This window comes from Patagioenas fasciata, chromosome 10 (assembly GCF_037038585.1).
Source record: "Patagioenas fasciata isolate bPatFas1 chromosome 10, bPatFas1.hap1, whole genome shotgun sequence".
Taxonomy (NCBI): domain Eukaryota; kingdom Metazoa; phylum Chordata; class Aves; order Columbiformes; family Columbidae; genus Patagioenas; species Patagioenas fasciata.
Genome location: NC_092529.1, coordinates 14,968,569 through 14,995,321, shown reverse-complemented (window position 1 = coordinate 14,995,321; position 26,753 = coordinate 14,968,569). Strand labels below are relative to the sequence as shown.

The 26,753-nt window shown below is 39.8% G+C and overlaps 1 protein-coding gene across 9 annotated transcripts in view; it reads left to right on the top strand.

The window, feature by feature from the left end:
- CHL1 (cell adhesion molecule L1 like) overlaps positions 1–26,753 on the top strand; it is a 134,818-nt gene that overhangs the window by 97,269 nt on the left and 10,796 nt on the right. For all 9 annotated transcript variants that reach the window (XR_011740745.1, XM_065846060.2, XM_065846058.2 and 6 more), the window contains 14 exons: positions 5,599–5,730; positions 6,334–6,471; positions 7,146–7,257; positions 7,965–8,131; positions 9,507–9,672; positions 10,843–10,967; positions 13,796–13,897; positions 14,107–14,304; positions 15,108–15,178; positions 17,686–17,908; positions 19,894–20,009; positions 20,177–20,381; positions 20,616–20,738; positions 22,028–22,207. Coding sequence is in view for 8 of the 9 variants with exons in the window: in XM_065846060.2 (XP_065702132.1) it covers positions 5,599–5,730; positions 6,334–6,471; positions 7,146–7,257; positions 7,965–8,131; positions 9,507–9,672; positions 10,843–10,967; positions 13,796–13,897; positions 14,107–14,304; positions 15,108–15,178; positions 17,686–17,908; positions 19,894–20,009; positions 20,177–20,381; positions 20,616–20,738; positions 22,028–22,207 (2,058 nt within the window). In the remaining variant the exon portion in view is untranslated. The remainder of the gene's footprint in view (positions 1–5,598; positions 5,731–6,333; positions 6,472–7,145; positions 7,258–7,964; positions 8,132–9,506; positions 9,673–10,842; positions 10,968–13,795; positions 13,898–14,106; positions 14,305–15,107; positions 15,179–17,685; positions 17,909–19,893; positions 20,010–20,176; positions 20,382–20,615; positions 20,739–22,027; positions 22,208–26,753) is intronic.

Here is a 26,753-nt window from a genome sequence, read left to right as displayed (position 1 = left end):
ATGCAAGTGCTCTTTTCCAGAAGCAAAGCAAACCCCTAACGAGACTTAACAAGTGAGCCCTGCCACTGCAACTCTTTCAGCAAGGCTGCCCAAAAGTAGCTACAAAAAGAGAATCCTCAAGCAGAACTGAAAAACTTGCTGAAAACAGTTTCTTTTAAGTGGTGAAAAATACTCCAGCTTCTGATTTGCAGAGAAAAAAAAAAAAATCACAGACAGTATTAAACTGTTGGAGTTTGCCAGCTGCTTCATGTTAATCTGTGCTTCTTCCCGCTCCGTGGTCACGAGGAATCCTGATGGGAGGAAAGGCACTTACAGCTACCTGCTCTGCCTTGACCGAGCTGTGGAAGAGCCTTTTCTCCCAGTATGTGATAAATCTTCCCCATTCTCTTGACACAACCTTGTGTCTTACAGTCTTCTTTTCCACCCTGGAAGTGTGGCAGAGAGGGATACCAGGGCATGGCAAGTTTTCAGCTGCGATGGAGGGGAAGTGCTGACTCCTAGAAATCATTCCAGATGGTTTGGAGCATCTCTGCTGTAACTGAATATTTTAACAATCTGGCTATGATTTTCTCGGCTGTAAAAATTGAATCCTTCAAAGAAATTGCAGGAGCTGCAAAAACTAAAATACCAGAGAAATAACATTAATTAAGCTGTTCAGAATATTGACCCCTTTCTTCCCCACTCTCTAGAAGGAAAAAAGGGAAGAAAGATTTGAGCAAATTGTTGTTCATTAACAAACAAGTACCTAAAAAAAAGAAAAGTAAAAAATGCTTTTGCAATCACTATTAAATTAATTTCCCATGTGTGTAACTAATGATGGCTGCTGTCACACTAGCAGGAATTCTTCCTATTAGGAGTCACCTCACATGCAGGTTATCACGGTAAAATTGAACACAAACACTGTCTTCTTCTAGAATTTCTAACCAGAAAATGTCACTGCCATTAATCAGAGGTGGGCATGTTCATCATTCTTGCAGCAACTCCTGTGTATGCACTCAAGGGCAGATTTTGAGTTGGTGAAAGTGAGTATTAATTTCTGTTGGCTCCAGGGAGGTTATGCTGACATAGGGCATTCTCTCACCTGACAGGCTCTTCTAAAAGGATGCATGCAGGGTGAAGAAAATTAAGCACAGAAGAAAAATTATCTCAATCTAATGCAGGCATATAAATCAGGATTTTGCTATCATTCCTGCACTATGGCACATTTTCTGTTCTTCTTTTTGGTATCTGAGGATCTCAAACCAATACCCCAGCCTTCTAAATTGCTGGTATTTGCATGCAACCCACTGATTAATCCTACAGTAGTCTGAGGGCAAAGATTCAGGCAATTATTATGAAGCATATGAAAATACTCAGCTAGCAAATTGCTTGCCTGTTTGTGCATTTTAATCTCTCTTTGCAAGGAAAAATGTGACCTGGAACACTGGAACAGGCACAAAAACCTCGTTGTTGTCATTTGAATGAGAGGGAATTATTAAAAAAAAATAAAAGGCAAAAAGCAAAGCAAGCCCATAAGTTGTCCTGACTTCAAATGTTTGTTTATTTGGTTATTGTATATAATCCCCTAAACCCAATATAAAATGTACATACAACCTCAAAATCTTGTCACTGTTACAGTGCCTGATTTAATGATACCTTGATCTTGACTGAGGCTCCTAGACTATGTTTACCAGAAATAATTATTGCAATATAGACTCCAAGCTTGGAGGAGTGGTTGACACACCAGAAGGCTGTGCTGCCATCCAGAGACCTGGACAGGCTGGAGAGTTGGGCAGGGAAAAATTTAATGAGATATCTGGGCAGAAGCAACCCCAGGTTCCAGTATAAGTTGGGGAATGACCTATTAGAGAGAAGTGTAGGGGAAAGGGACCTGTGGGTCCTGGTGGACAACAGGATGACCATGAGCCAGCACTCTGCCCTTGTGGCCAAGAAGGCATCCTGGGGTGTATTAGAAGAGGGGTGGTCAGTAGATCGAGAGAGGTTCTCCTTCCCCTCTATTCTGCCCTGGTGAGACCACATCTGGAATATTGTGTCCAGTTCTGGGCCCCTCAGTTCAAGAAGGATGGAACTGCTGGAGAGAGTCCAGCGCAGGGCAACAAAGATGATTGAAAGGCTGAGGGAGCTGGGTCTCTTTAGCCTGGAGAAGAGGAGACTGAAACCTTATTAATGTTTACAGATATATAAAAGGTAAGTGTCACAAGGATGGAGCCAGGCTCTTCTCAGTAACAACCAATGGTAGGACAAGGGGTAATGGGTTCAAACTGGAACACAAGAGGTTCCACTTAAATTTGAGAAGAAACTTCTCAGTAAGGGTAACAGAACACTGGAACAGGCTGCCCAGGGGGGTTGTGGAGTCTCCTGCTCTGGAGACATTCAAAACCTGCCTGGATGCCTTCCTGTGTAACCTTATCTGGGTGTTCCTGCTCTAGCAGGGGGTTTGGACTAGATGATCTTTTGAGGTACTTTCCAATCCCTAACATTCTGTGATTCTGTGATGATATAATAGCTACAGGCCTTTGCAGCTATGTCTTGTAATACTTTCATTACTCAGCTAGCAAAAAATAGAATTGATTAAGCTAAGACACATGGCTGGTTGTTTTAATCAGGCTTAAACTGTAGTTCCATGTTTCACTGGAAAACTGCTTCAACTGGGATGCAGATCCCAAGGTGGTAACTGCATCTGTAGCTGCAGACGATGCCCCCAAAGTGGGGTAGATTGCCAGCCCTTGGGAAGACATGAGGAGAATTTGAAATGATCTTGACAAATTGGGAAAATGGTCTGGAATCAAAAGGGTGGGCTTCAATAAGTATAAGTGCAGAGCAATTCTCATCAGGCAGTACTAATTGGCTTCATAAGCATGGGATGGAAAATGTCTGGTTAGACTAGTCTGGAGGATGTATAAAGGATTGCAACCTGAACATGACTTGGAAATAATAGTCTTGCAGAAAATGCAGAAATCATCCTGGAAAGTATGAAGGAAAGTGGTATAAGAGAGACTACTGAGAACTGATAAGGCCTCATGTGACACAAGCTGTTTTACATCAAGGCTGGGCTTGACTCAGGACAGTTCAGAAAGCAGCAAGAGTAGTCACAGAGCTCAAAAACATGTCATTTGAGAAAAAAATGATAAATATGTTTAATTTAGGAAAGAACAGATCTGAGGACTGCATAGCAGCATTCAGATGCACTGAAGTTTCTTCACAATGTAAAATAACAATTTTTTCTCTTAGTTCCTTGGAGATAATAGAAGATACAATTAGACTTAAATTGCAGCAAGGAAAGAGTTGGTTAGGTGTCAAAAATTTGTTCTAGTTCTGTGAAAGTTTGAATCCATTGGGGGTGTTTTAGGTGTAGATGATCCTGCTTTGTTGCAGAAGGATGGAATAGATGCCTATTTTAGATCCCTTCTGTTTTCGGACCTCTCATCATGTTTCTGTAGAGACATAAATCTATTAACAAGGGCCCCCACAGTTATAACTCTTACCAAGAAGAATACATTATGCATTGAAATATTTACCATGCTGCATTGCCCATACAGATTAACAATGTGACTGTCCCAACATAAGTTTTTTTGTAGTTGCTAAAGAGTCTGTGTATATTTTATTATTCTTATGTTCTATATACTTATAAGTAGTGTAGCATATCTACCACAGAGAAAAGAGTTTCTTCAGCATTTCTGTGAAATTACATTTCATACTTGACAAAATCTTATTGCCTATTGCTTTGCAGCTGCATGACTTTCTTGGGGCAAATACAGCAATTCCCATGCTGAGAAAGGAAAGCAGTGGTGTAATTGGTCTGCAGCTCACTTCCAGAGCATAAGCAGAGGTGAAAATAGGAAGGGATCCATTGGGTGGTTTGTATCCAGTCTGCTTGGTGTGTCATCTCCAAAACAAGGAAATTTCCTGTCAAGTACTGTGTTTGTGGCAGATCTAGTGAAAGAAAAAAAAAAAAGAGAAAAGTTTGTCAGGACTATCACAAACCTGTTCACCTCCACACCTTTGGCCTGCCTTTTCCTGATGAAAGCATAATGTATATGGGAGAGAGAGGGAGGAAAAAGATCTGCATAAACAATGTTCTGCTGCTTACAAAGTTTTTTCCTGGAGCCTAATACAAGGAAGTATACAAGTGTGGTCATGTCACATGCTGCACTACAGGAGGGCAACCAGCCCTGCATGAGGAAGGTGGTAGAGGAAATCTCTACTTTATGAAGGAAATGCAAAGATGTTATAATTTTAGATAAACTTCAGCATCTTGAATTTTAGTTCAGCCTTTAGCTGTTGCTAAATTGTGTTTCTTTGTGGGTGCTCTGTTGTGGAAATTATGGACTTTGTGTAGAAGCTCTTGTGTATCACACTTCAGGGTGTTTTTTTAATATATCTCTGTGAATATGAGCAATGATGTTTTGTTTTAGTACATCACACTGATAACATCTGGAGATGTATTACCAGGCAACCGAGCTCTGTTAATCTTCAAAGCGTTTTACGAGCATTAACTAATGAATCCTCATATTTCCCATACATTAGCTCATAATTTTCAAATAGGGAAAGAGGCCCAGTGATCTGCACAGCACATGCAGAGAGGTAGCATCAGGTCTGGAATAATTAAAATTTGAAAGTTTGTTTCTTCTCAGGAAAAGAAAATGATGAATTCAAGGCTGTGTTTCGAAGTGAGGCTGCCCACTGAAGTGTAGGCAGGCTCAGGGACCTGTGCACCCCCCCAGTTGCTTCCTCTCCATTATGGTGGTGTTTTTCCAATGAGGTTTTGGTACCTGATGCTTAGGGGCTGCTCTGCAGAGGAGAGGGTTTCCCAGAGCTACCCCAGTTTAGCTGGCAGTGCTGGGAAAGAGAGCACAGGGAACGCCGCAGCACACTGCTGCTCCTCTACCACCACCCTGTGGGCGATCTTTCTGGACCACTCGTTGGGATGATGGTTCTCTCATCAGTGATGAGAAAACATTTCAGCATTCCTAAATATGGTACAGATCCACCTCTGAATACATGATGGAAAACCAGAATATAAAGAGCCATAATGCATTTCCTCAGCACATGTAGATGAGCAGATGAAGGTGCTGCATCCTTGCGTGGAGCTCCTCTGAATCGCTGTGCCCTCTGGCTACCCTGGGCAAGGCAGTGGAAGCCGCTTGCTGATGCCTAGTGAGGGGGATCTAGGCTGGGTGGATATTTGCATCTTGTTTGAGTTGTTGAAATAGTCTCACTTCATTTTACAGACCACACTCTCATGTCTGAGGGGCCTTGTGAAAATGCTGACCCATTCAGCTTTACCTCCTTCCTCAGCCTCTCACCTCCCATTTGCATTTGTTTTCTACTTGGATAAACACTGCCTATTCCCTACACTGTCTCCCTGACACTCACATTTCACAAAGCCCTGAAGGACAGAAATTGATGTGTGCTGATGCTAATTTTACCTTTGGCAGAGTCCGTTTCCAAGAAATACAATACAGCTGCACAATAGGCTGTTAGGAGCCGGCTGGGAACTGTTGGTAGCGTTTGCCATCTGCTGGAGAAACACAGCAATAGCAGAATTAGAGTTGCCTCGCTGCGGCACCTAATACCTGCAATGTCCCCTCTTTACAGAGCCTCCGCAGTGGATAAAGCAGCCCGAAGGTGGTGTTTACAGCGTAGGAACAAATCTTGTGCTGCTGTGCGAAGCTATTGGTAACCCGGAGCCAACCATTCAGTGGAAACTTAATGGGGCACCCATCGATAGTAAGTGCAAGGTCCCACGTCCTCCTTCAGGTGGTGGCTGGGTGGGATGTGCCCGTGTTGTGTCCAGTTAGAGGGAACACAAATCCTAAAGTACTAAGGGTTGTCTGGTTTGACATCTATTTAGACATGAATTTTTATTTACTTATAAATCTAATGTTTAACTGCAGTCTTGAAGAGAGTAAGAGTGAAAACCGCAGGGCTGAGGAGTGGTGGTACCTATGAGTTACTGCCTCTGCCTCACCCCATAACTCTCCCATCTTTTGGAGATCTAGGATAGCTTATGCTCATTGAGGGCTCCTGGTCTTTCTTTTTGCTTCTGGACAAGCAAAAATGATCGTGTGGCAGGGGAGCACAAGTGCTGCTCCCTAGTGTAGCAGTTTTATTGCTACAATTTTGAAAAGTCTGTATGAGGATTTTACTGGAAATCGGTACTCTAGAGCACTTTTTTAGGCCAAAGAACTGCTGGCAAAGGCAGTGCTTTGCAACTTGCTCAGGTTTGATCCTGATGTGCTTCGCCTTTGACTTTCAAGCAGTGAGGAAAGACTGTGAACTCCACAGTCATGTTGTTTTGTCCATCTCCTGATACAGTCTGGGTCTTTCCAGGTAGGACCTTCAGAGGCAGAATCTCTGACAGAGAGATCAGTCTTACCAACCTGCAGCTTCAGGACAGTGCTGTCTACCAGTGCGAGGCCAGCAACAAGCATGGCACCATCCTAGCGAGCGCCAACGTGAACGTTCTCAGTGAGTACCCTCCTGGCCTTCCTTGTTTATCAGAAAAGATCCAACTGAAGTGTCCCATTCAGCTGACTGAATGCTTCAGAACAGCTTGGGAAATGTAACCATGTTATTGTTTTTTTGCATTGACCTCAGATTTTAAGGAATACATTGTCCAAACTAATGCAACAGGCCTTATGGCGGGCAATATTCTATGCTTAGCGTAAGCGCTCATGAGCTTTGATATATTCTTTATTTTAAAAACATGGTTGTGGTTGGGCTCAAAATCTTTTTAATTCAAATGTACTAAAACCACTAGGGGCTGAATTGTGACCACAATTCTGTTTTTGATTTATTAAGTGTATTGTTAATCTTTAATTTCAGTTGTAATGCTCAGCCTGTTCTTTGAAGAAAGAGAGTAATGGGAATTTTATTTAATAGAAGAGGTCTCTAGAGGAAGCACAACTAGGTCTGCACTGAGGTTTAATGTTCTGACATGTCCAGCAGTCAACCACTGTTATCTTTGTCAGTGCAGCTTATGAGAGCTCAGTTGCTCAGTGCAACTAGTTCCAAAAGGCAGTGAAATTCCCATTAAGTCACTAAGTATTTGACCTTTGCTGGAAAAGGGGATAATGCAGAAACAGTATTTGTATTCCCAGTTCTGAAATGCAGCGCTGTTCATTTTGCATTCTCTTTTGCAGATATTGCTCCCTTAATATTGACCTCAGATGGTGAAAACTATGCCACAGTTGTGGGTTACAGTGCCTTCCTGCACTGTGAAATTTTTGCCTCACCTGCAGCAGATATTAGATGGTAAGCCACTGAGAGCTGATGTTTTCATGTGAAACAAGTTCATCCATGCTTCCCAAACATTGAAAAATATGCTAGTTTTTATTATTATGGAGTTAAAATTATAAATTTGTAAGAAAAATGTATATAATCGAAATATTCTGTGTTTAAATGCACTTTCAAGAACTCTGGAGCACTGGTTTATTAAAAAAGGGTAATGAAAGACTTCATTACCTGTGTCAGGCAAACGCTGGGATATTCTTTACACCAAGCCATGCTGGATATAGCCAAATTCTGCTACAGCTTCATCTGCTTTAGTTTAATCTTAGCAACTTTAAAAATTTGGACATGCTATTGAGGTGGAAACCTGATGACTTATGCTCTGTACTTACCCAGAAATGGTTCCATATGGTTAGAAATCACAGGATTGTCATAACACTTGACAGGTGAAATAGAATAGCAAATGACAGCTATAGAATAAAGGCTCAACCAGACTAGTTTAAAGACCTTGCTAGATGCTGTCAGTGTGTTTTTGGTTTGCAGGAAGCTTATGTCCCTTTGTGATTTGCCTGTGTATGGGTAAAGTGACTTGCTAATCTTGACTTAGTCACTCAGTGGCAGATCTGAGATCAGTTCCAAAAATTCCTGTGTCTCCTGCAATATCTGCTAATCATGAAATAACAGCTCCTGCAGCCTTAGAAATAACCCATAGCTATTATTATCCCCTTTAGGACTAAGGATGAAAGCATAGAGCCACTTTCAACATCACGCTATGAGTTAAATAAGAATGGCACACTAGAGATCAAAGAAACAAAGAAAGAAGACACTGGATCGTACGCTTGCTGGGCTGCAAACTCTGTTGGTAAAAGAGCAATCACTGCTAATTTGGATATAAGAGGTAATGTCTCACAAATAGAAAGACCTTGACATCTGCTAAAGTTTCATGTTTTAAAATTTTCAGTAAACAAGTAATTAGCACATGCTTAGTCCAAGACAGAGATATATTCTGTCAGACTATAAATTCTACATATACTAAGACTATACTAAGACCTGAAATCACCACAGGTCTCATATGTATGTAGCAGTTAGTATTGTCCCAATTTTTCTGTGTGATTTCTCCATGCTCATAGAAGATACTTACTTTCCTCTTGATACTAGCAGAAGCTGCATAAGCCACTAAAAACTTGCAGCTTACTTCACAGATCCATTAGCTTTATTTTCTTGAAAGGATTTTCCCTCCTTCTTGCCATCAGCCCTGTTACACTCAGAGAAGGTTCTTGGCTGATCCTTGGGGGTTCAGAGTCCTCCCTGTGCTCAGGAGCTCGGTGGGGTCCTCGCTGAGCCAGATACATACCTTGTGCTTTAATTCTGTTTTAAGGGATTGATTTGGTTGGTTGGGCGGGAGGGTTTTCCCCCGGCAGGGTGATGGTAGTGGACACCTTCTGTTGAGTGCGCAGGTTAAAGTTAGAGGGTTGCATACAAATTTACATAGTATTTATGGCTTGCCAAGAAAAATTCCCAAAATTACTTAATTAACAAAGTCCTCAAAAGGACTCTCAGATGCAGGTTTGCTGTGACAAACTTGAGGAAAAAAAACCAAACCACTCTTTTTGTGTTCTATTTCCACCCACTCCCTTTGCTTTGTAAATTTTACAGTGATAATAAACATGAAAATGTACAATGAAATTCTCACAGAGCAACATTAAAAACAAATTCAGACAAGTGCTTTCTTCTTACTTATTCATCTGTTTCCGCATTCAGATTAGAGTCAATTAAAAGACCAAACTTGATTGCAATGTTTTTTTCTCACTTGACTTTAATAAGCTTGTAATTTTTGTTGGATCATTGTCAAAGCCTATTTCAAATGGTGATTGGACATAAAAAATATATTCAAGCATATTTTATCATCCATTTCATGAGAGTCTGCTAACAAGTATTTTCACCTGTGACTGTTTGCGGGGTATGTTTTTTGTTTGTTGTTGTTGTTGTTGCATTTTCTTGTGTTTGGATGTTTGTGGGTTTTTTTGTTTGTTTGCTTTTTCTCAAGCTCTTTGGTTTGAAATAAACTAAAAAAGAAAATTTCAAGATGGAAAATAAATCCTGCGAAATATCTATTTCAAAACCAACCATCCTTCACTTCAAATGTTTTTATATATAATAAAAAAGACACGATCATTGCTCCTAAGGTTGAATTTTATATATGAAGTGCTTGGTGAAAATTTGCTGTAATAGCCTCTCTCTCCTAATCAAAGTGTTTTTCTGTGATCATTCAGATGCTACAAAACTTGTTGTTACTCCAAAGAACCCCCGAGTGCTGAAAGCACATTCAGTTTTGTTGAAATGTCAGTCTGAGTATGATTCACACTTGAAACACAGTTTTAGGTTATCCTGGAGGAAAGACGGAGATGAACTGCCAGTCAACAGCACAGAAGATGGCAGGTAAGCAGGGAAGAAACAAGAGTTTTCTTGATCTCAGCTGAGTGATGGTGTATGGTTCAGGAACATGAGTTGCAATAAACATGAGACTTAATATCTTGAAATGCAAATTTATGCCTGCAAGAATTCTTCATATGATATGTGAATAGATCTGCATTTTATATACATATAAATATTAAATGCATCTATATGAGTTTTGAGCCATAGCTGGCAGATAATTTTGGTTTATATTAACTTTCTTACTGTCATGGCAAAATATTACCTAAATGTTGGTTTAATCCAAAAATGCAACCCTAGCCACAGTGCAGTCAACTGTGGTTTTGTTTCTCCACCTCAGTGGTAGTAGTATTTTTGTGTGTTTTACACCTCCTTGACCAAAGCAAAGTCCTCATTATGTTGACGTGAGCTGAAAACAGGTGTCTGGGATTCTGTCTAAAAACATACACATCAAAAGCAATGAGAATTTCCTATGTATGAGTTTAGGACTTACAAGTGCAGGCTGAATTTTGTCCCACTTTTATGTTTCCATTGACCTTAAGGGATGGAGCTGAGCCTTTATTCCATATGAAGGGTCCCACAGTGGGCAATCAGATGTCTTCATTAATTACCACAGAAGAGAGATGATTTCCTAAATACTGCAGTGCTGGAGAGGTTGGAGATCCTGTTGAGGCCATGTAGTGAAAGGAGATAATGCCAAACAAATACCGTCTCTGCAACAGATCCTGTGTGCCTGGGCTAATGCCAACTTCCCTGGTGCATTGGACATTACACAAGTGGGTTGGGATTGCTCAGTTTTACTCAATCCTTTTAAAAAATTTGGACATAAAGCCCATGTATTTTCCTCATTAATGATGTGCCAAAATCCTATGTTCTAGACACTCAGCTGATGCATCTCAATGTGGCTCTTTTCAGACCAAGGGAGATATGCCAACTTCCAACCAGGAAGGTTAAATTGCTACAAAATGCAAATAATAGCCTACAGCATGGTGCATAATACAACTACAATTACATTTGAAAATAATACACCTAATGTGCAGTTATGTTATTCAAAATGTTCTGTTACCAAGTTTTTTCATGAACAGTGTTTCAGAGAGCAATGGTGTCTGTCATATACTTATCTTGCAAATTTTTCTCTTCCTTTATTGTATGTACCTTTTTTTTTTTTCCCTATAGGATAATTCTGGACAAGGATACACTGTTCATATCAAGTGTGACACTGGAGGATCAAGGAGTTTACACGTGTGTGGCCAGAACTTCTCTGGACAGCGTCACAGCTGAATCGCAGTTAGTTGTTCTTGGTAAGAGGCCATTTTCCTGGTGTGCAAACAGCTCCGTGCAGTACATAATGCCATTGCAACACTTTTACTTATTTGCTTCTTCTGCCTAGTTCAGTTACAGAACCTAAATAACCCAATCTCACAGAGGTGCAAGGTCCACCTCACCCATTAACCTCAGTTGTGCTACCCTTGTGTCTCCTGGAATGGGGATGCTGATGCAAGCATTTCATTTGTATTTAATCAGCTCTTTGTTATACCTAAGATGAGACAACCTTTTTTCTCAGTTCAGGAATCACCCACAGTGGCTGTAGGACAGGCTGGAAGGTGTAATAGCATATTAAGAATGGCTCTGCTTCTGCTTTGACGTCCTTGGTCAGTCCTTCACTCCACTTCACTAGAAACGTGCACACAAATTACCACTTGAACGATGTTTTGAAAAAGAAAGACGTAAGGCAGTATTCAGATGTCCAGCTCCTCTGAAGATCAGTGAAAGTGAAGCACCTGAAAGGATTATCTCTGTGAACCTGAGCATAAATTATTGTCCATTAGCAAAGAGTAAGTTTTCAGCAGAGAAAGACTTTGACCCACAGATTCTGAAGTTTGAACTTGTGACCATCCTTACAGGCTACAGCCCTACCTGAAGGACTACTTGAAATTAAGGGGGTGAACTTATGTAGTGATGTGCAGTCCTTTCCATATGTACCTAAGGGCATCAGCCAATATCTAAAATGCTATGTTGTGGACAGTTTTGCAGCATTTTAATTTCAGTAGATTTTGCTTCATTTTAAATTTTTATTTCTGGCAGTGATTGCAATAAGAACTAAGACAATCTGACTTTCAAGATGCTTTCACACTTTAAATGAATGTTATTTTTTGGTAAATAGTAAATTAAGAAGATGCTATGCACATTTTTTTACAGTACTGTATTCTGTAGTGCTTTATAATTCAAAATGTTTGTAGACTATTCGTTATATTACTTATGAAAATTTCATTAAGCTCTTTATTCCCTTTTGAAAAGGTGATTTGCAGAGAGGAAAAACAGTCTGTGCTCTTTTTCCCTTGTTTGTTGTATGTAAGAAATTTCTTGGTGGATTAACAACATCTGTTATTTCAAAATGAAAAATGCAGGCTTCTTTTGCAATGGAAGACTTGTGAGATGGCTAACAAACTACATACGGATAAAGAATTAAATATGGCACAGATGGAAATGTCAGAATATGGGCAACTAAGAACAAAAGAAATATTCAGTTAGAATACTTTTGAGTGTTTGTTCTATGATTAATGAACAGATAGAGGAGTGAGTATCTTTAAGATGCAGCATTGCCATCTGTAAATTAATATACTGAATTTCAATACCAGATATGCTTCAAGAATAGAACAGCAAAATACCTGTAGATTAAACTCTGCTTTCCTGATTTTTCCCAAGTGCAATAGAAATAGGGGAAAGAAATGCAAAGAAAACTAAAACAAAAGCCCAACCCAAATATAACCTTTTTAACTTTTTGGTGTAACATGAGGTAAACAAGAACACTCAATATTGTTATTTAAAAAATTCAGTACATACACAATTTCTTTTGCAATGACAGAGACAGTCTTGGTGGTTGAGGTAGCTGTTTTTCTTATAAGAAATTACATTGTCAGCCAAAAATGTAGTTGGGACGTTCGAGCAGGAGTAGTTCAAAGACCCAAAGTTGCACAATCTCATTTCCTTGGTCTGTACATTTTTCAGATTTTGAAACACCAGTCCTGTGTTTAAGGAAGAGGAGTGTATATGAATTTGGAAGGATTAGGGGTTACCATTAACCCCAGCAGTGAGGAATTACTCTTTGTCATCAGGCCCTACACATTTCAGTTACCAAAATAATCCAGCACAATCAGACTGCAAACTATCAAAGCAAACCATAAGGAAGATAAACATCTGTTGGTCTGAGTACCCTAAATTTGAAAGCGTTCATTCAATTACATACAATTAGGCAAATGACCTGTTGCCACAGCTCACCTTTTCTGCCCCTGATGCTGTTGAGAAGCTGGGTGGTGTTGCAGACCTGTGCCCACCTTTCTGTCTCACAGGACTGTGAGAGGGAACAGCCTATTTCAGTGGTCCTGGTTTGCAGTTTTTCAAGGACCCACCTCAGCTCTAGTTAAGAGGCAGGAACCACACCCCTGAGGAGCAAGCTCTGATTGCAGCAGGGCCATCCCTTGTGCAAGGCTTGTAAGGTCCCACACTTGTCCCCAGGAAGCACAGTGCAGTTATCGCACCAACCACCACCAACTCTGACTCTGATATATTCTTGGGACAGCATTAATTGAGCTGGCAGGTAATGAATTTTCTTGTTTCCTTTTAATATAGATCCCCATGGCTGAGATAATGAATGTTATCCTTTCACTCATATTCTAAAAGGCCAAGTTCAATAACTGTCAGAGCTGAGTCACCTTTTACCACTCTGGTTTGCACCAGAGTGAATCCAAGTGATGCTAATATAACGTTCTGCTAAGATCAGTGTCAATATCTATTAATGATTAAACAGATCTTAGTGTTGAATTGCAAAGAAAAATCTGTTGCTGCAAGCACAGTAATGAAAGTAGATGGAAATGAACTCGAGAAGGGATATTGCATTTATAAGGGAGAAAGCAGGACCAGCAGTTTCAGCCTGGTTTTCTGTAATAAAAAGGACCTTTAAAAGCAATTCCCACTTTCCTAATTTTGAAATCCGTTTTGAAGTCCATTTTAAAATGAAAAGATATTTCACCACCATCTTCACTGAACTTGCTGTTCCACTTCTTCGGAAAATGCCAAGACAGACACAAATAGCTTGCCATGCTCCTGACACCACTTCTCTATTTCTCAGATGTTCCTGATCCACCAGAGGACCTTCAGCTCTCAGAAAATCAAAACCGAAGTGTTCGACTATCCTGGAAAGCTGGGGCCAGTCATAACAGCCCTATTAATGGTATGAGGGATTCTAGTAACCTCATCTTGCACTGTTCAGCAATCATTGCACGTCATGGCTGTCAGAAGAAACAACCGCACTCACAGCCATACTTAGAACAAATTAACTACCATAGTAAAACTAATGAAGTTATTTCCATTCTTGGTATTTATAAGTCGTGTGTACAAGCTCTGCCTTTTTTCTTTTGTTTTGTTTCTTTTCCTCCCCAGAGTTGATTATAGAGTTTGAAGAGGACCGGTGGGAGCCGGGGAGGTGGCAGGAGCTAACCCGAGCCCCAGGAAATGATACCACTGTTCTTTTGTCACTGGCCCCATATATGAATTATCAGTTCCGTGTCGTGTCTGTGAATGCAGTTGGAAGGAGCCAGCCTAGTAAACCATCGCTGCGCTATGCAACACCTCCAGCTGGTAAACACTGCCATCTAGTCTTCAGAATATTATTGCTTTTAGTGTTTTGCTGGGAATAACATTGACCTCTGGTGCTTCAGAGAGGTGTGAAGAATTCAGAGTCACTTGTGCTGCTTTTGCTGCTCAGTAGCAGCCCAAGGATGTCAAAGTGAGGAGTCTACACTGCTGTGGTCAGCTTTCCTGTGCTCTGCTGATTTTGCACCTTTAAAGCCCATTACAGCCCTTTATGGACAGACAGTTGCTGGAGAGGATCTTTGAGGTTTACGGGGAACCTTCCAGCAGCGCTAAGCTTGTAAAAAATATCCATTCACGGTGCATTTCTCACTGTGACAGAAAATGTTGTGTCCCTCAAAGTCATTTTAGAAGCCAACTGTTCAGCATAACATTTACATTCCCTGGCATTTTTCTTTCTTTTTTTCCTCTTTACTTCAATTTCAGGTCCTTCTTCAGCTTTTCAGCTGTGTGTGTGCTACTAATGATATACCTTCTGTTTACTATCCCCATAGGGAGAAAAATCTCTTCCTCATAATTCCCCTACATCTGGTCCTTTGAAATCCAAAAGTCACAGTTTCATGTTAACTGGTGGCTCCAACCAACAAGAGCACTTTGGAACCAAAACTGCATAAACAATCAGCAGCTTTGCTGATCCAAGTAATTAATCTCATTAATGTTGTTTAGGTATCTTTCACTCTCAGTAACACCAAAATAAGAAAAGTTTTCTGTGCCTATTTTTTGCATTTAAATAATAAGTGCAAATAAAACCCAGGATTTGCAAACTAACCTTATTGCATATGTGGTTCCAGCTCCAGACAAGAACCCAGAAAACATTCGAGTTGAAGCCTCTGAGCCAAATGAAATGGTGATGAAATGGGAGGTAAGGGAATGGTGTCTGTCAATGCTAAATATTGGAAACGAGTTCTCCCTTCAAGCAGCAGTTTCTAAAGCAGTACAGAATTTATTGGAATTCTATTTTAATATAATTACATTAAAAAAGAAATAACATATCCTTTGACTCTATCTCTACTTCTCCTACCCCTGTTTTTAGGAAATATTAGCAAATTCTATAGGCAGGACTCTTGCTGCACCTGAAGTCAAAAGTAAATCCATTATTGACTTACATGTGTTCTGGGTTTCCTCCCAGATTTGATTTTGATTCACAAGTCACTTTTTTATATCTGACTTTGCGGGCTGTTAAGAGATATGGAAGTCCTATAAAGCACAGTGAGAATCCTGAAGAGTACACTCTTCTTCTGTGCATCTTGCATGCAAGAAAGTGCTTAAAAAAGTTGTGGTCTCACCCTGCTCTGCAGGAGGTGCAGCCAAGCCCAGGAATGGTTCATGCATAACTTCTGTCCTTTCAGCCTGGAGGTTTCAAAATGAAACAAATCACTTGGCCAAGAGAATGTGAGCTTGAATTTTTATATCAAGAGCTAAAGGAGTGTGGAGAAAGCTCTGAAGCATCTGTGTCAAAGAAATTGTGTAAAAATGTTGAGGATGGTTTCCAGTCTTAAGATTCCCTGGCTTTTAAGCTTACAGCTTCTGTGCCAACAGTTTAGAGAGATGTATATTCCTTTATTTAACATAAATTTCAACAAGTGTGGAAGGAAGCATATTTTTTGTGGCTGGAATTAAACACAATTTACATGAGATTTACTTCTCAATCTGCTACTCATAGCAAAGAACAATAAATGTTTCCCCAGTGTGAATTCATGGTTTAGGCTATAATTATGCCAAAAGGAGATGTTCCTCTAGATCTATCAACTTGGATTTAAATGGGGATTTTTGCTGTATGACATAGCCCAGGGTCAGGGAAGACAATCCTGCCTCTCAGAAGAAATGCAGAGAGATAGTAAGCAGCATGACTGGGAAATGTTCCTATGACCAATGCTTTGTTGAATAGAGAATGAGTGCTTCTCCTCGCTGGGAAGCCTGTAATCCACTGTTCAGACAGGGCAAAAGTACAAGTGAAAACTGAGACTGACGGGAGAGAATGGGATGGACGGGCTTTGTTAAATCTTATTGAATCATTTAAATGTCATAAACAGGATATTCATTTATTTATCGTGTTTCCTGTACGCTTTTCAGAGGAAATGCTAGACACTGAGCATGCTATTTCTGGCAGACAAGGGCTGCAAAATGATGTTAATCTGCCTAGTTTGGATTAAGAGAGCAGATGATCTTAAGTGACGAGATTTTCAGCCAAGGATTTGCAGTATTGAGAGATCAAAATAAGAATCAAGCAGTGCTGGAAGTTAACTCGAAACGAGAAGTTATTTTTGTGTAGGAATTCTTTACTTCAGCTTCTCTTGCAAATTACACTCCTCAGAGTCTTTGGCACGGAGACCGTTCTCCCAGCGATGCCTGTTAGAAAGCTGCACACTCTACTGGCTCCTTGACCACAGTCATCTTGAAGGTCCTCATACCCTCAGAGCAGATAAATGGGAATTTTTGCGCATCCCCCAGACCTAGGTCCCTGCCTGTGCATGAGGAGCATTGATGGGGCATTGCTTTCTGCTGGCACTTGCAAGTTTATGCTGCTTCATTTCAGACCTCTGTGTACAGTTCGCATACATATCAGTTATTTTATATTTAATATGTACAATACATAATTTAAATATTAAAAGTAGGCTATGTGGTGGGAAGTAGCCACAGCTGTTTCAGTGGGCTGAAATACCTATAATTTTTGATAGTACAGGTGACCAGTCAACCTTGTGAATTAATGAGGCACATTTTCAGAGAAATAAACTCAATTGGAGAATGTCTCATGAAAAGCCATTGCTGTATGCCTTCTAATATTTTATAAATTAATTTTAATTAGATGGGAACCATGCTGTGATGAATTCTTCAGTTGATTGGCAAACGAGAGTGGCACAGCAGTTGCACATTAAGTGTCCAGGCATAGTTTCAAGTATTTGGTGCATATTTAGAACAACTCTAAATTTTAATGACCTGACTTGCCATGCTACATAAAGCTCTAACATAAACCACAAACTTTAGCTGTATTAAATGACATACACAGTCTTATGCCAAAACATGCATTTTAGTGCAGCTAAAATGCATGTTGTTTTACGTCACAGAAGAAAACAAAGAAAACCTATGGAAAACCAAAATCTGCTGTATACAGTATGCAGAAATATGTCTACAAGCAATTAATTTGTTTTTAAGCCAACTGTTTCTCTGCCTTTCACCCACCTTTTGAAGTCAAGATATTTTTCTTCCAGTCATCTTAAAATTTACATGACAGGGATAACTTAAAGCTTTATTTTTTCCCTCTTTTCTCTTCCAATGTGATAACACACCCTCCAGAATTATCCCCCCTCCCAATAGCTGCTGTTTCATGATTTCTGCAACAGACAGAATCTCTTTTAAATTCTTCCTCAGCCCTTGAAACCCATGGAGAGGAACGGGCCAGGACTGGAGTACAAAGTCAGCTGGCGGCAGCGGGGAGTTGAGGCAGACTGGAATGAGGAGACAGTGAAGAAGCATTCTCTGACCCTGCGAAACACCCCCACCTTTGTGCCTTACGAGATCAAAGTCCAAGCAGTAAATAATTTAGGATCTGGTCCTGAACCAAACGTTACCATTGGATATTCAGGCGAGGACAGTAAGTAGCAGAAGCTTTCATGTAAAAATACACTGATGGGGATTCTTGTGTTGCAAAATGATCAGATATGGATTGATGGATTAGGCAGCCCATGACCAAAATTGTTTAAATGCTGGTGCTCATGCTGAGCTGGGCTACACGAGACACGAGATTATTGCTGGGCACCGTGGATGCCAGCTTGCTGGTATTTGAGAGTTCTTTTGGAAAGGTCACTTGTGCTTTCATTTATCTCATTTGCTGGCTGAATCTGGATACTTGTTTGAAGGCCACAGCCTGTAAGGAGTCTATGAAGTTTAGAAGTCACTGTGTTGTACTTCATGAGAAAAAAAAAAAAAAAAAATCAGCTTTTCTGGGGCCTAATTCAACAGTTTAACTCTGTCAGAAGTTGAGTACTCTGTCCATTAAGTACAAACACTGAGGCACTGGGCATTGTAAATAAATGTACAGATGATGCCACATTCCAGTGTATGCTGAGTGTTACCTTGTCCACCGAGTCCATGAAGAATGAGTCCTCTTCTTCAGCCTGCACCTCTGTCTAATGGGTTTCTGTGACTCCCTGGTGGTGCAGCCCCAGCTCAGGCCTCCCTGTGTCTCTGGAGAAAACTTCCTTCACTGTGAAGCTTTACTTTGGGTCTATTCCTGCTCCAAGTCCCCTCCCTGGGTCTCCTCAGTGCCTGTCCACCTCTGATTTTGGACTCTGCCTGGCCCACAGGGCATCATCCAGGCCAGGTAAAACAGAGAGGCTTTCTCCCCTTGCTACTCATTTTCCCCAAATAGGTGGCCCTGGGCTGCCCTCAACTGACAGCCAGTGCCCATGACACCCACCTTTTGCACAGGGTCTTTGAGCTCTGGCTTCACAGTGGACTTTAATAATCATGTTCCCTTAGGAGAGATGAAAATGTGGGAGGATTGCACTGCTAATAGAATTAATGACAGTGCCATGGGGGATGCAACAGTCCTGCTATGTCCATGGGACACCAAATAATGTCACTGCTGAGGCCATTGCACCATCTCTGAGCAGCAGTCTGAAAAAAAAACAAACCAGTATCTTTTATGTAGGATTTGAGGATTCAAACCAGCAAGGGATTAAACAGCACAGTGGTCAGTTAGCAAGGGGCAGCAAGCTTGCCTGATCCCAAATTCAAATGCTTATTGTATTTGCAAATGCATGGCAGCAGGGACTTGGAGGTGTTGGCAACAAAGGGAATGGTCCATATTTCAGATCTGCTGATTAATTTCATTATTTAAAGTGAGGCAATTTTCATGCCAGAAATCTGAAGTCTTTAAATTGTTTAGAATGGTCTCGGTGCTGCTCATACAGGAGAATCCCCACTGCACACCCAGAAGTGGGCAATAAGAAGGTTTGGTGGTGCATCTTCTCTCCCCTGTGTGGTGTATGACAGACAAGAGGGTGAAGACTGAGAACAGAGAGAAAAAACACCTGCAACATGTTTATTTTCTTTCTGTATCTGTGATGCATCTAATTTTATATCTACTGGTGGAAAATCTTCCCTGCAATTGAGTTATCAATGGATCAAGGCCTCTTTTTTTTCCAGCATATTATAGCTCCCTGTGTTGTGTAGTGATTAAAATCCTACTGTTTAATGAGCTTAGTTGTAAAATGAAATTGATTATAAAAAAAACTTTATGATTGCCTTCTTGAGTGCTATGTTAATCATTTTTTTTTATTCTTCTCACTGCTGTAAGCATTGCTTGAAACAGGAAATCATAAATACTGGTGTAGAAATTCATATGTCCCAGTGCACCTGTGTTCTAGCCCTCAGCAGAAAGCCCTGATATGGCACAATAATGTTTATTGGCCCATTTCGCCCATTGGATGCAGGTGGAATGGCTTTTTTCTTGCCTGCAGTAAGACTGCATGAACTTCCACAGCTTGAGCTGGAAAGCCAAGCCCTGTAGCTGTAACAGTGTGAAACTGTGCTCTTGTTAAGTGTCTTTAGTATGCAGCACTTTTGTTTTTACAGTTCCAGATGCTGCTCCTTCCGGCGTATCAGTGGATATTATGAACAGCACACTGGTCAAAGTCTTCTGGTTTGGAATACCAAGGGACAGAGTTCGTGGGCATTTAAGAGGCTATAAGGTTATGAATTTATCTTTAAATAATTGTATGCAGTTGAATGACCTATTAAGTGAATCCTATATCAAGGAGAGATTGCAATCTCTCATTTCTGAGAAGATGAGAGATATCAATATTGTGTTCAGCCCCATACAACATTATTTTTTATAGAAATGCTAATCTCAATGCAGGTCAATTGGTGGAAAACAAAAAGCATGCTGGATGGGAAGAGACATCACCCAGAGAAACAGTTCCTAACATTTGTAGGAGACAGAAATTATGGGATGATTCCTGGTCTAGAGGCCTTCAGTGAATTCCGCTTAACTGTTTTGGCGTACAACTCCAAAGGAGATGGCCCAGAAAGCTCCCCCATTGTGTTTGAAACTCCAGAAGGAGGTAAGACAAAATGAGAATATGGGATGCAGGGATAGAAATGGAAATTGAAATTGTCCATGTAAGAATACAAGTTGATTTCCTTATTTGAAGTGATTGTAAAATCTCCAATATTTGCAAAACCCTTCACTAGGAAGAAATGTAGGTGTTGAGCTAAACTATATCCGTATTTAACAAGTATGTATAGAGACAGACTTATTAGAGTCTTCTACGTAAGCTAATGCATGTATCTTCCAGTCCCCGAGCAACCACGTTTTCTAAGGATCCTGAACTTCGACAAGGACTCTGTCACTCTGTCGTGGGGACTTCCCAAGAAAGCAAACGGACACCTAACTGGCTACATTTTGCAATACCAGATGAGTATGTGCTTGTTTTACCTTGATTTTAGAATTTAAGCATTATTACTTAAACTTAAAAAAAAATAATAAAAATAGAAAAGGGGTTTATATGCACAGTTATTTAAAACAGAGGCTGATGAGAGACTGTTTCTGAGATTGCTGTAACAGCCATAGCATCACAACAGCTTGTTTTGAAGCGTGATGCATGCACAGACTGCTAGAGGGCAGATCAAAGTCATCTATCAGAGCAAAATGTTTTCCATGCACTTTTCCAATGTCAACTCATATTGCTGCCATGCCCTATTTCCTGTTAATAGACTATTCAATTATTTCATATTTGGAAATAATACCTAATGTAGTAGTTAAGAAGACCCATAAGTTATAGGTGCATTTTACTGAAGTGAAATTTATTTAACGCAAAATATTTTGTAATGAGAGCACTTTAGCTACATTTATTTGGATGTTCACATTATGTCAGTGAGCACCTCCTTCCTGTGCAATGCCTCAGCAGAAATGCAGACAACCACCATCTGAGTCATGTTATGAAGTAATCACATTGAGAAACAACTAAATACTGGGGGTGTTTCTTTCTTGCCTATGAAAGAACTGAGTACCTGGGAAAAGATTTGAGCAGATAACCTCAGGCAAGATCCAGTATTGGTCCCAGACTCCCACAACACCAGCTGTGAGCTGTGGTGACAATTCGGGGTATTTTGTGTGTTCTTTGGGGATGGAGCAAGATTAGACTGTGTGCTATTAAAAAAAAAATAGAAAAAAAAAGTAATTTTCACTTGTCTCTGCTGATAACAGAACTGCCCAGTTGCCCTTGCAAGCTTAGCCTGAAGGCCCTTTGCTTTTGATGACTATGGGCAGTGAGTGCATCCAGTGAGTAGTCTGGGAGTAGCAACCCCTCCTTCAGCTGACAACTGTGCCAAGGCAGAGTGGAACAAAGCAGAGCAGCCATCCGTTAACTTGCTTGCAAAAATTTGCAGATGTTTGGAAGCAAAGCAAGAAGCAAATCATATATGTTTAATGATTTAGGAGACAGTACTTTTTCCCGCCCACTCAGTATATGCATATCGAGAATCAGAGAGCTTTTTAAGAAGAGTAATAGCTCACCAAGTAGTTGGGAGATTGTTATGGACTAGATAAATCCCATTAAAGTACTTGGCAGGAAGGTGAGATATGCTTATTCAGGCTTCATCCTTCCTACATCCTGCAGAGATCATCCCTTGCAGGAGCATTCATGACACATTTCACATCTGTGGCCTTTAGCTCCTGGATCTGACTCAGTTACCTTTTCCCTTTCAGTAAATGAAACACATGAAATCGGACCTCTGAACGATGTCAGTGTAACCAACCGCTCCACACTCAGCTGGAGGCTCTCAGGTCTCAGCTCTAGTACCAAGTACAAATTCTACGTAAAGGCTTGTACAGTCAAAGGCTGTGGGAAGCCAGTCACAGAAGAAGGACTAACGATGGCTCAAGGGAGTAAGTTCACAGGCAATATGTTTTTATGTGGAGAAGCACTAACAATAATGGAAAAATCTATTGAGAATATTCCAGGCCTGACATTTCCTTTGTAATTAGAGGAAATAAATTTGTTTTTCTTTCCATGAGAACAATCAATGAACTTTTTAATGTAGCCATGCAGCCTTCAGAAAAGTAGAGCTTATCTGCTTCATTTTGCTGTACAGTACTGTGTTTCTGTTCCCACTGATCAACTCCAAGCTGTACTAGAATGAGTGAATTGCATTTAGTCACAAACAGAAAATTGAAGATCTAGATAATCTGTTCTCAGTAATATTATGAAAACAAATTCTGCCCTTTCATGAAAGTGGGGGAGTACCAGCAGCATCAGAGGCAGTGAGCTGACAGGGAAAATCCAGATGAACATCAAGTTGACTGCAATGCATTTCATCCATTATTTTATTATTATTATTTTATCAGAGACTGGAAGCATGCATTTGTGTGCCACTTATACCCTATCCTAAAACATTGGTGTTCAGTGATTTAAAGGAAAATCTCAAGCACTATATGATAGCTTATGTTTACATTCAGATGAAATGAAATAAAATCTACTGTGCTCAGCAAGCCTGAAAACTCTACAATACCGAGGAACAAGTCCTTACTATTAATCAGAAACCAATGCTGTGCACTTAGCTCAGGAAAGGAGAAAGAGAATGTGATAAGCAAAAGAGTCCTGGATTCATCGTTTTTAGCAATGATAATAGCCTGGAACAATGTTGATATAAAATAGAAAAATGGTCTTTGTTGCACAACATTCTATTTGACTTCTGAGTTGCAGATTCTCTTCAGTTATTGGTAAAACAAGTAAAAAATATTTTAAACTCATCATGTCCCAGTTCAGGATCCAGTCATGAAGTATCATCCCTTGTCCCAAGTAATGAAACTCTTTCTCAACTGTCTTGTAGCCTCCAGACTCACTCGAGTATACAGATACTCCTGAGGTAGTAACTAGAAATCTGTCAGCACGATTTAAATTTTAAAATGTATTCTTTGTTAAGGGAAGTAAAAGATCCTTCTCCTGCGTGTCCTGCTCCCCTCTTCCCCCCGCTAAAAATACATCATTTCACCTCATTGCTTACCTTTTCTGGCCTTCATTGGGCAGCCAGAATTACGTGTTTTGGCCACTTGAAAGTCTAGAACTTCTTTGAATAACCTTGTCAGGTTTTATGAAATGCATCCCTTCCTGATATGCTTAAATGGATGATAATGTCACCATTCATTTGTTCTCATGCTCTTCTTTCCTAAGACTTTGTTTTGGCAGTGGCAACTGGTGAAATCCTTGTAGAATAGAGAAGTATAATTAGTAAAAGCTGCAGGGTTCCAGTTCTGCGATTAATGTGTGCTCCTTGCACAAATTTGCTGGTTCTCAAGCCACTCTAAATCCATACACTGCATCTTTCACTGAGATGCCATTAGAGTTTTGTGTCATTATTTGCCGGTTAAATTGTTCAGACATTTTTCAACTAAACATGATAGGCTGGAAAAAAAAATCACTCTTTTCAGTGACCTTCTTCGAATTTTAAGCTGTGGTATGGGAAGCAAGGCAATTGCTCCAAATTAAAACAATCTCTCTTTTTGAAGAAAGGGAGTGATTTCAAGAGTCAAAGTTTATTATTTAAAATGACCCACATAAAAGACAGATATAAAATATGGTGCCCTCTGAAATGAAACTCCATGACAGAGTACTCCAGGTTTCTTTGGGTTTTGATTTAGTGATTCTATATCCAATATGTTTTGAGATTAGTAATAAAAACATAAATCTCTCTTTGTTTATTTTAAGACTTTGAATATCTTCCACTGCTGTAATATAGCCTTTGCAGGTTGTGCCATGAGTATTTCAGAATTTCACAATGCATTCTGCTAGGGAAGTGTGGCTGTTGTGTATCACCACTATAAACAAGTCTGAGTAAGGAAAATTGTTGTACTCTAAGTGATAAGTTTGCCAGCCTGTAATTCATGTTCAACCCCTCTCATGATAATGATTTTGCAGTGGCATGAATGACTGAATTTAGGAAAAATTTTCTCTCAAATCAATATAACTTTCTAATAGCTAAATGGGTAGATCATACCCTTTCTCTACAATTGCAGCATCTCCCTCTTGAATGAACCATTCAGATCCAGTTTTTTGTCAGGAGTAACACATACCTTTGGGTTAGAAACACCTTACCAAAAGGTCAGCAAGCGAATATAGATAGGAAAAGACCATCTCACGCTCGCATCTCGATTTCCTCCCATTCCAACAGAGCCATATTCTGCATCCTGTGCATGGTCAGCAGCAGCGAAGGTTGAGCCCTCTGCCCTGTAGTGCTGCCTTCATCAGAATGGGCTGTTTCTGTCTAATTACTTAACAAAGGAAAACCACATTTAATATTTGTCTGTAAGATTAAATGCAGGCCCACTTGGATTAGTGAGAAACAGAAGTAGGCTGTATAAATAGTATACTTGTTGCATGACCCAACACCACTGACATTGGCAGCTAATACAAAGTCACTGAAATAAAAGGTTTCTTTCTTATAAAAGATCTTAAAGATAGCCAAAATAACTCAGACATGAAGCACTGCTATACAACCAAAGGTCTTTATCAGTTGATAAAATACTGTGAATGATCATAAAGAATCTGGGCAAAAGATATTTGCATTGTACTGCAAAATAAATAATAGTTAATTTTTTGGGCTTTATCTTGGTTTCATTCCACAGAAGAAGGTATACTATCGTTAGAAAATGAGTTTTGTTTCTGATTTTTCATTTTAAGGCAGTATTTCTTAAATGACCTACAAACTAATTAATTATCCCCTTGAAAATGTCAGCTTTCAAATGATCATTAGCCCTCGGAAGCATAACACAAAATAATGTTCTTACATAATTGAAAAAAAATAATTTCATATAGCAGTCCTTCTTTAACACAAAGCTTCTTTTCATCTAGAGCTAACGGGGTGTCTCGAGGATTACTGAACACATATTACATGTTGAGAATGATTACTGTGTGTCCAGAAATTCAAGCCTTATTGAAAAAATCATCCAGAGGAAGCTGTACAATTGCAGTCTTATTTTTCAGAGAAGCTGGGCTTTCACCACTTTTATTATATTTCAATGGCAATTGGTACTGAACTCCCACAGGCTTTCCGAAAGTCTTAGTTGGCAGGTACTAACTTGCATGACATACCATAAGATGAGGAGAGTAACCATTTGTAACAAAACACATGGTTTTAGTTCTCTTTTGCCGTAGGCACAGTGAAAAAATTAGAATACCACTGCCTTAGCCACTTGTAACCACTGGCATTGTTACCAGCCAACCCCCAAAATATACCCTATCTGCTCACAATCAAGAGAAACCGATGAAATCGTGATGTAAAATTTCTTGCTCTGTCACTTATGCCACTCCTTTCTGTGCCTTTTCTTCAGTGGGGGAACTGTAGCCCATCAAACCCAGTTGCTAATGGCAATCAATGAACCATCTTGCCAGCCTGAGCACTGCACATAGGCTTGACCAGGAAAGGGAATACCTGATATATCAGTGTTACAATATGCCAAATATATCAGTCTTGGAGTACTTCAAGCAAATTTGTGATTAACTGTTTGTCTTTGCTATTTTTGTGTTTGTATTTTTTTCTTTTTCCTTTTTTATACTCTGCCCCCCTGAAGTCAACACAGAGAGCTAAAGAGAAGCAGCAAGAGATGAACAAGCTACATATAAACTGTCTTCTTGTCCAAGCTCAGATTTCACCTACAAATGACAATCAGTACAAACGGCCGATCACTAACTCACCTATAAATTCTTCTCAATATACTTTATTCACAGCAGTTTTAGTAATCTCTAGATCCGAAAATATTCCCAATTTGGCATGAATTACCTTCTTCACTAAAAAAAACCTAGAAGATGCAGGATACTTGTGTTGTATATTTATACACTTTTAATAACCAGGCAGTAGGGGAAAACTAATGAAAGTTCAACTTTTCATTTATTACAGCAGATGTATTTAGACAGGTATGGTTATAAATTAAGATGTTGCCCACAATTAGTATTTTACCATTAGGCTGCCAGGTTTTTTAGATAATGATGTTTTATAGCAAATGTGCTAGCTTTTGGAGAACTAACACTTTTGGAAGTCTTTGGAGGCAGTTTATATTGTTTTTCCCTTTATACTATAAGCTTCTATAAAAAAATGTGTGTTCTGTTGTTCTCATAAATCTCAAAGCCCAGTAGGAATATTGTAAAATTGCAGTTCAGTGTTTAATGTTCGTGTGAGTCCCATGGTATGTCTGATAAATAGTGGGGGAAGGTGAGAAGTGCTGGTGATATGCCTTTATTACTAATGTTTCTTCTCCCTTATTGTAGATTAAAAACCTAACCCAACTGCTTTCAATTTTCTGCAGCTAATTTCTGCAGCTCACTGACCTTTCAGTGTTTTGAGCTTTTTCTTATCTGTGTATCTTTGCTTTTATTTTTCAGGACGCTACACTGCTTTTTCTATTCCAACAACCAAACTTGTCCCAATTAGCAATGCTT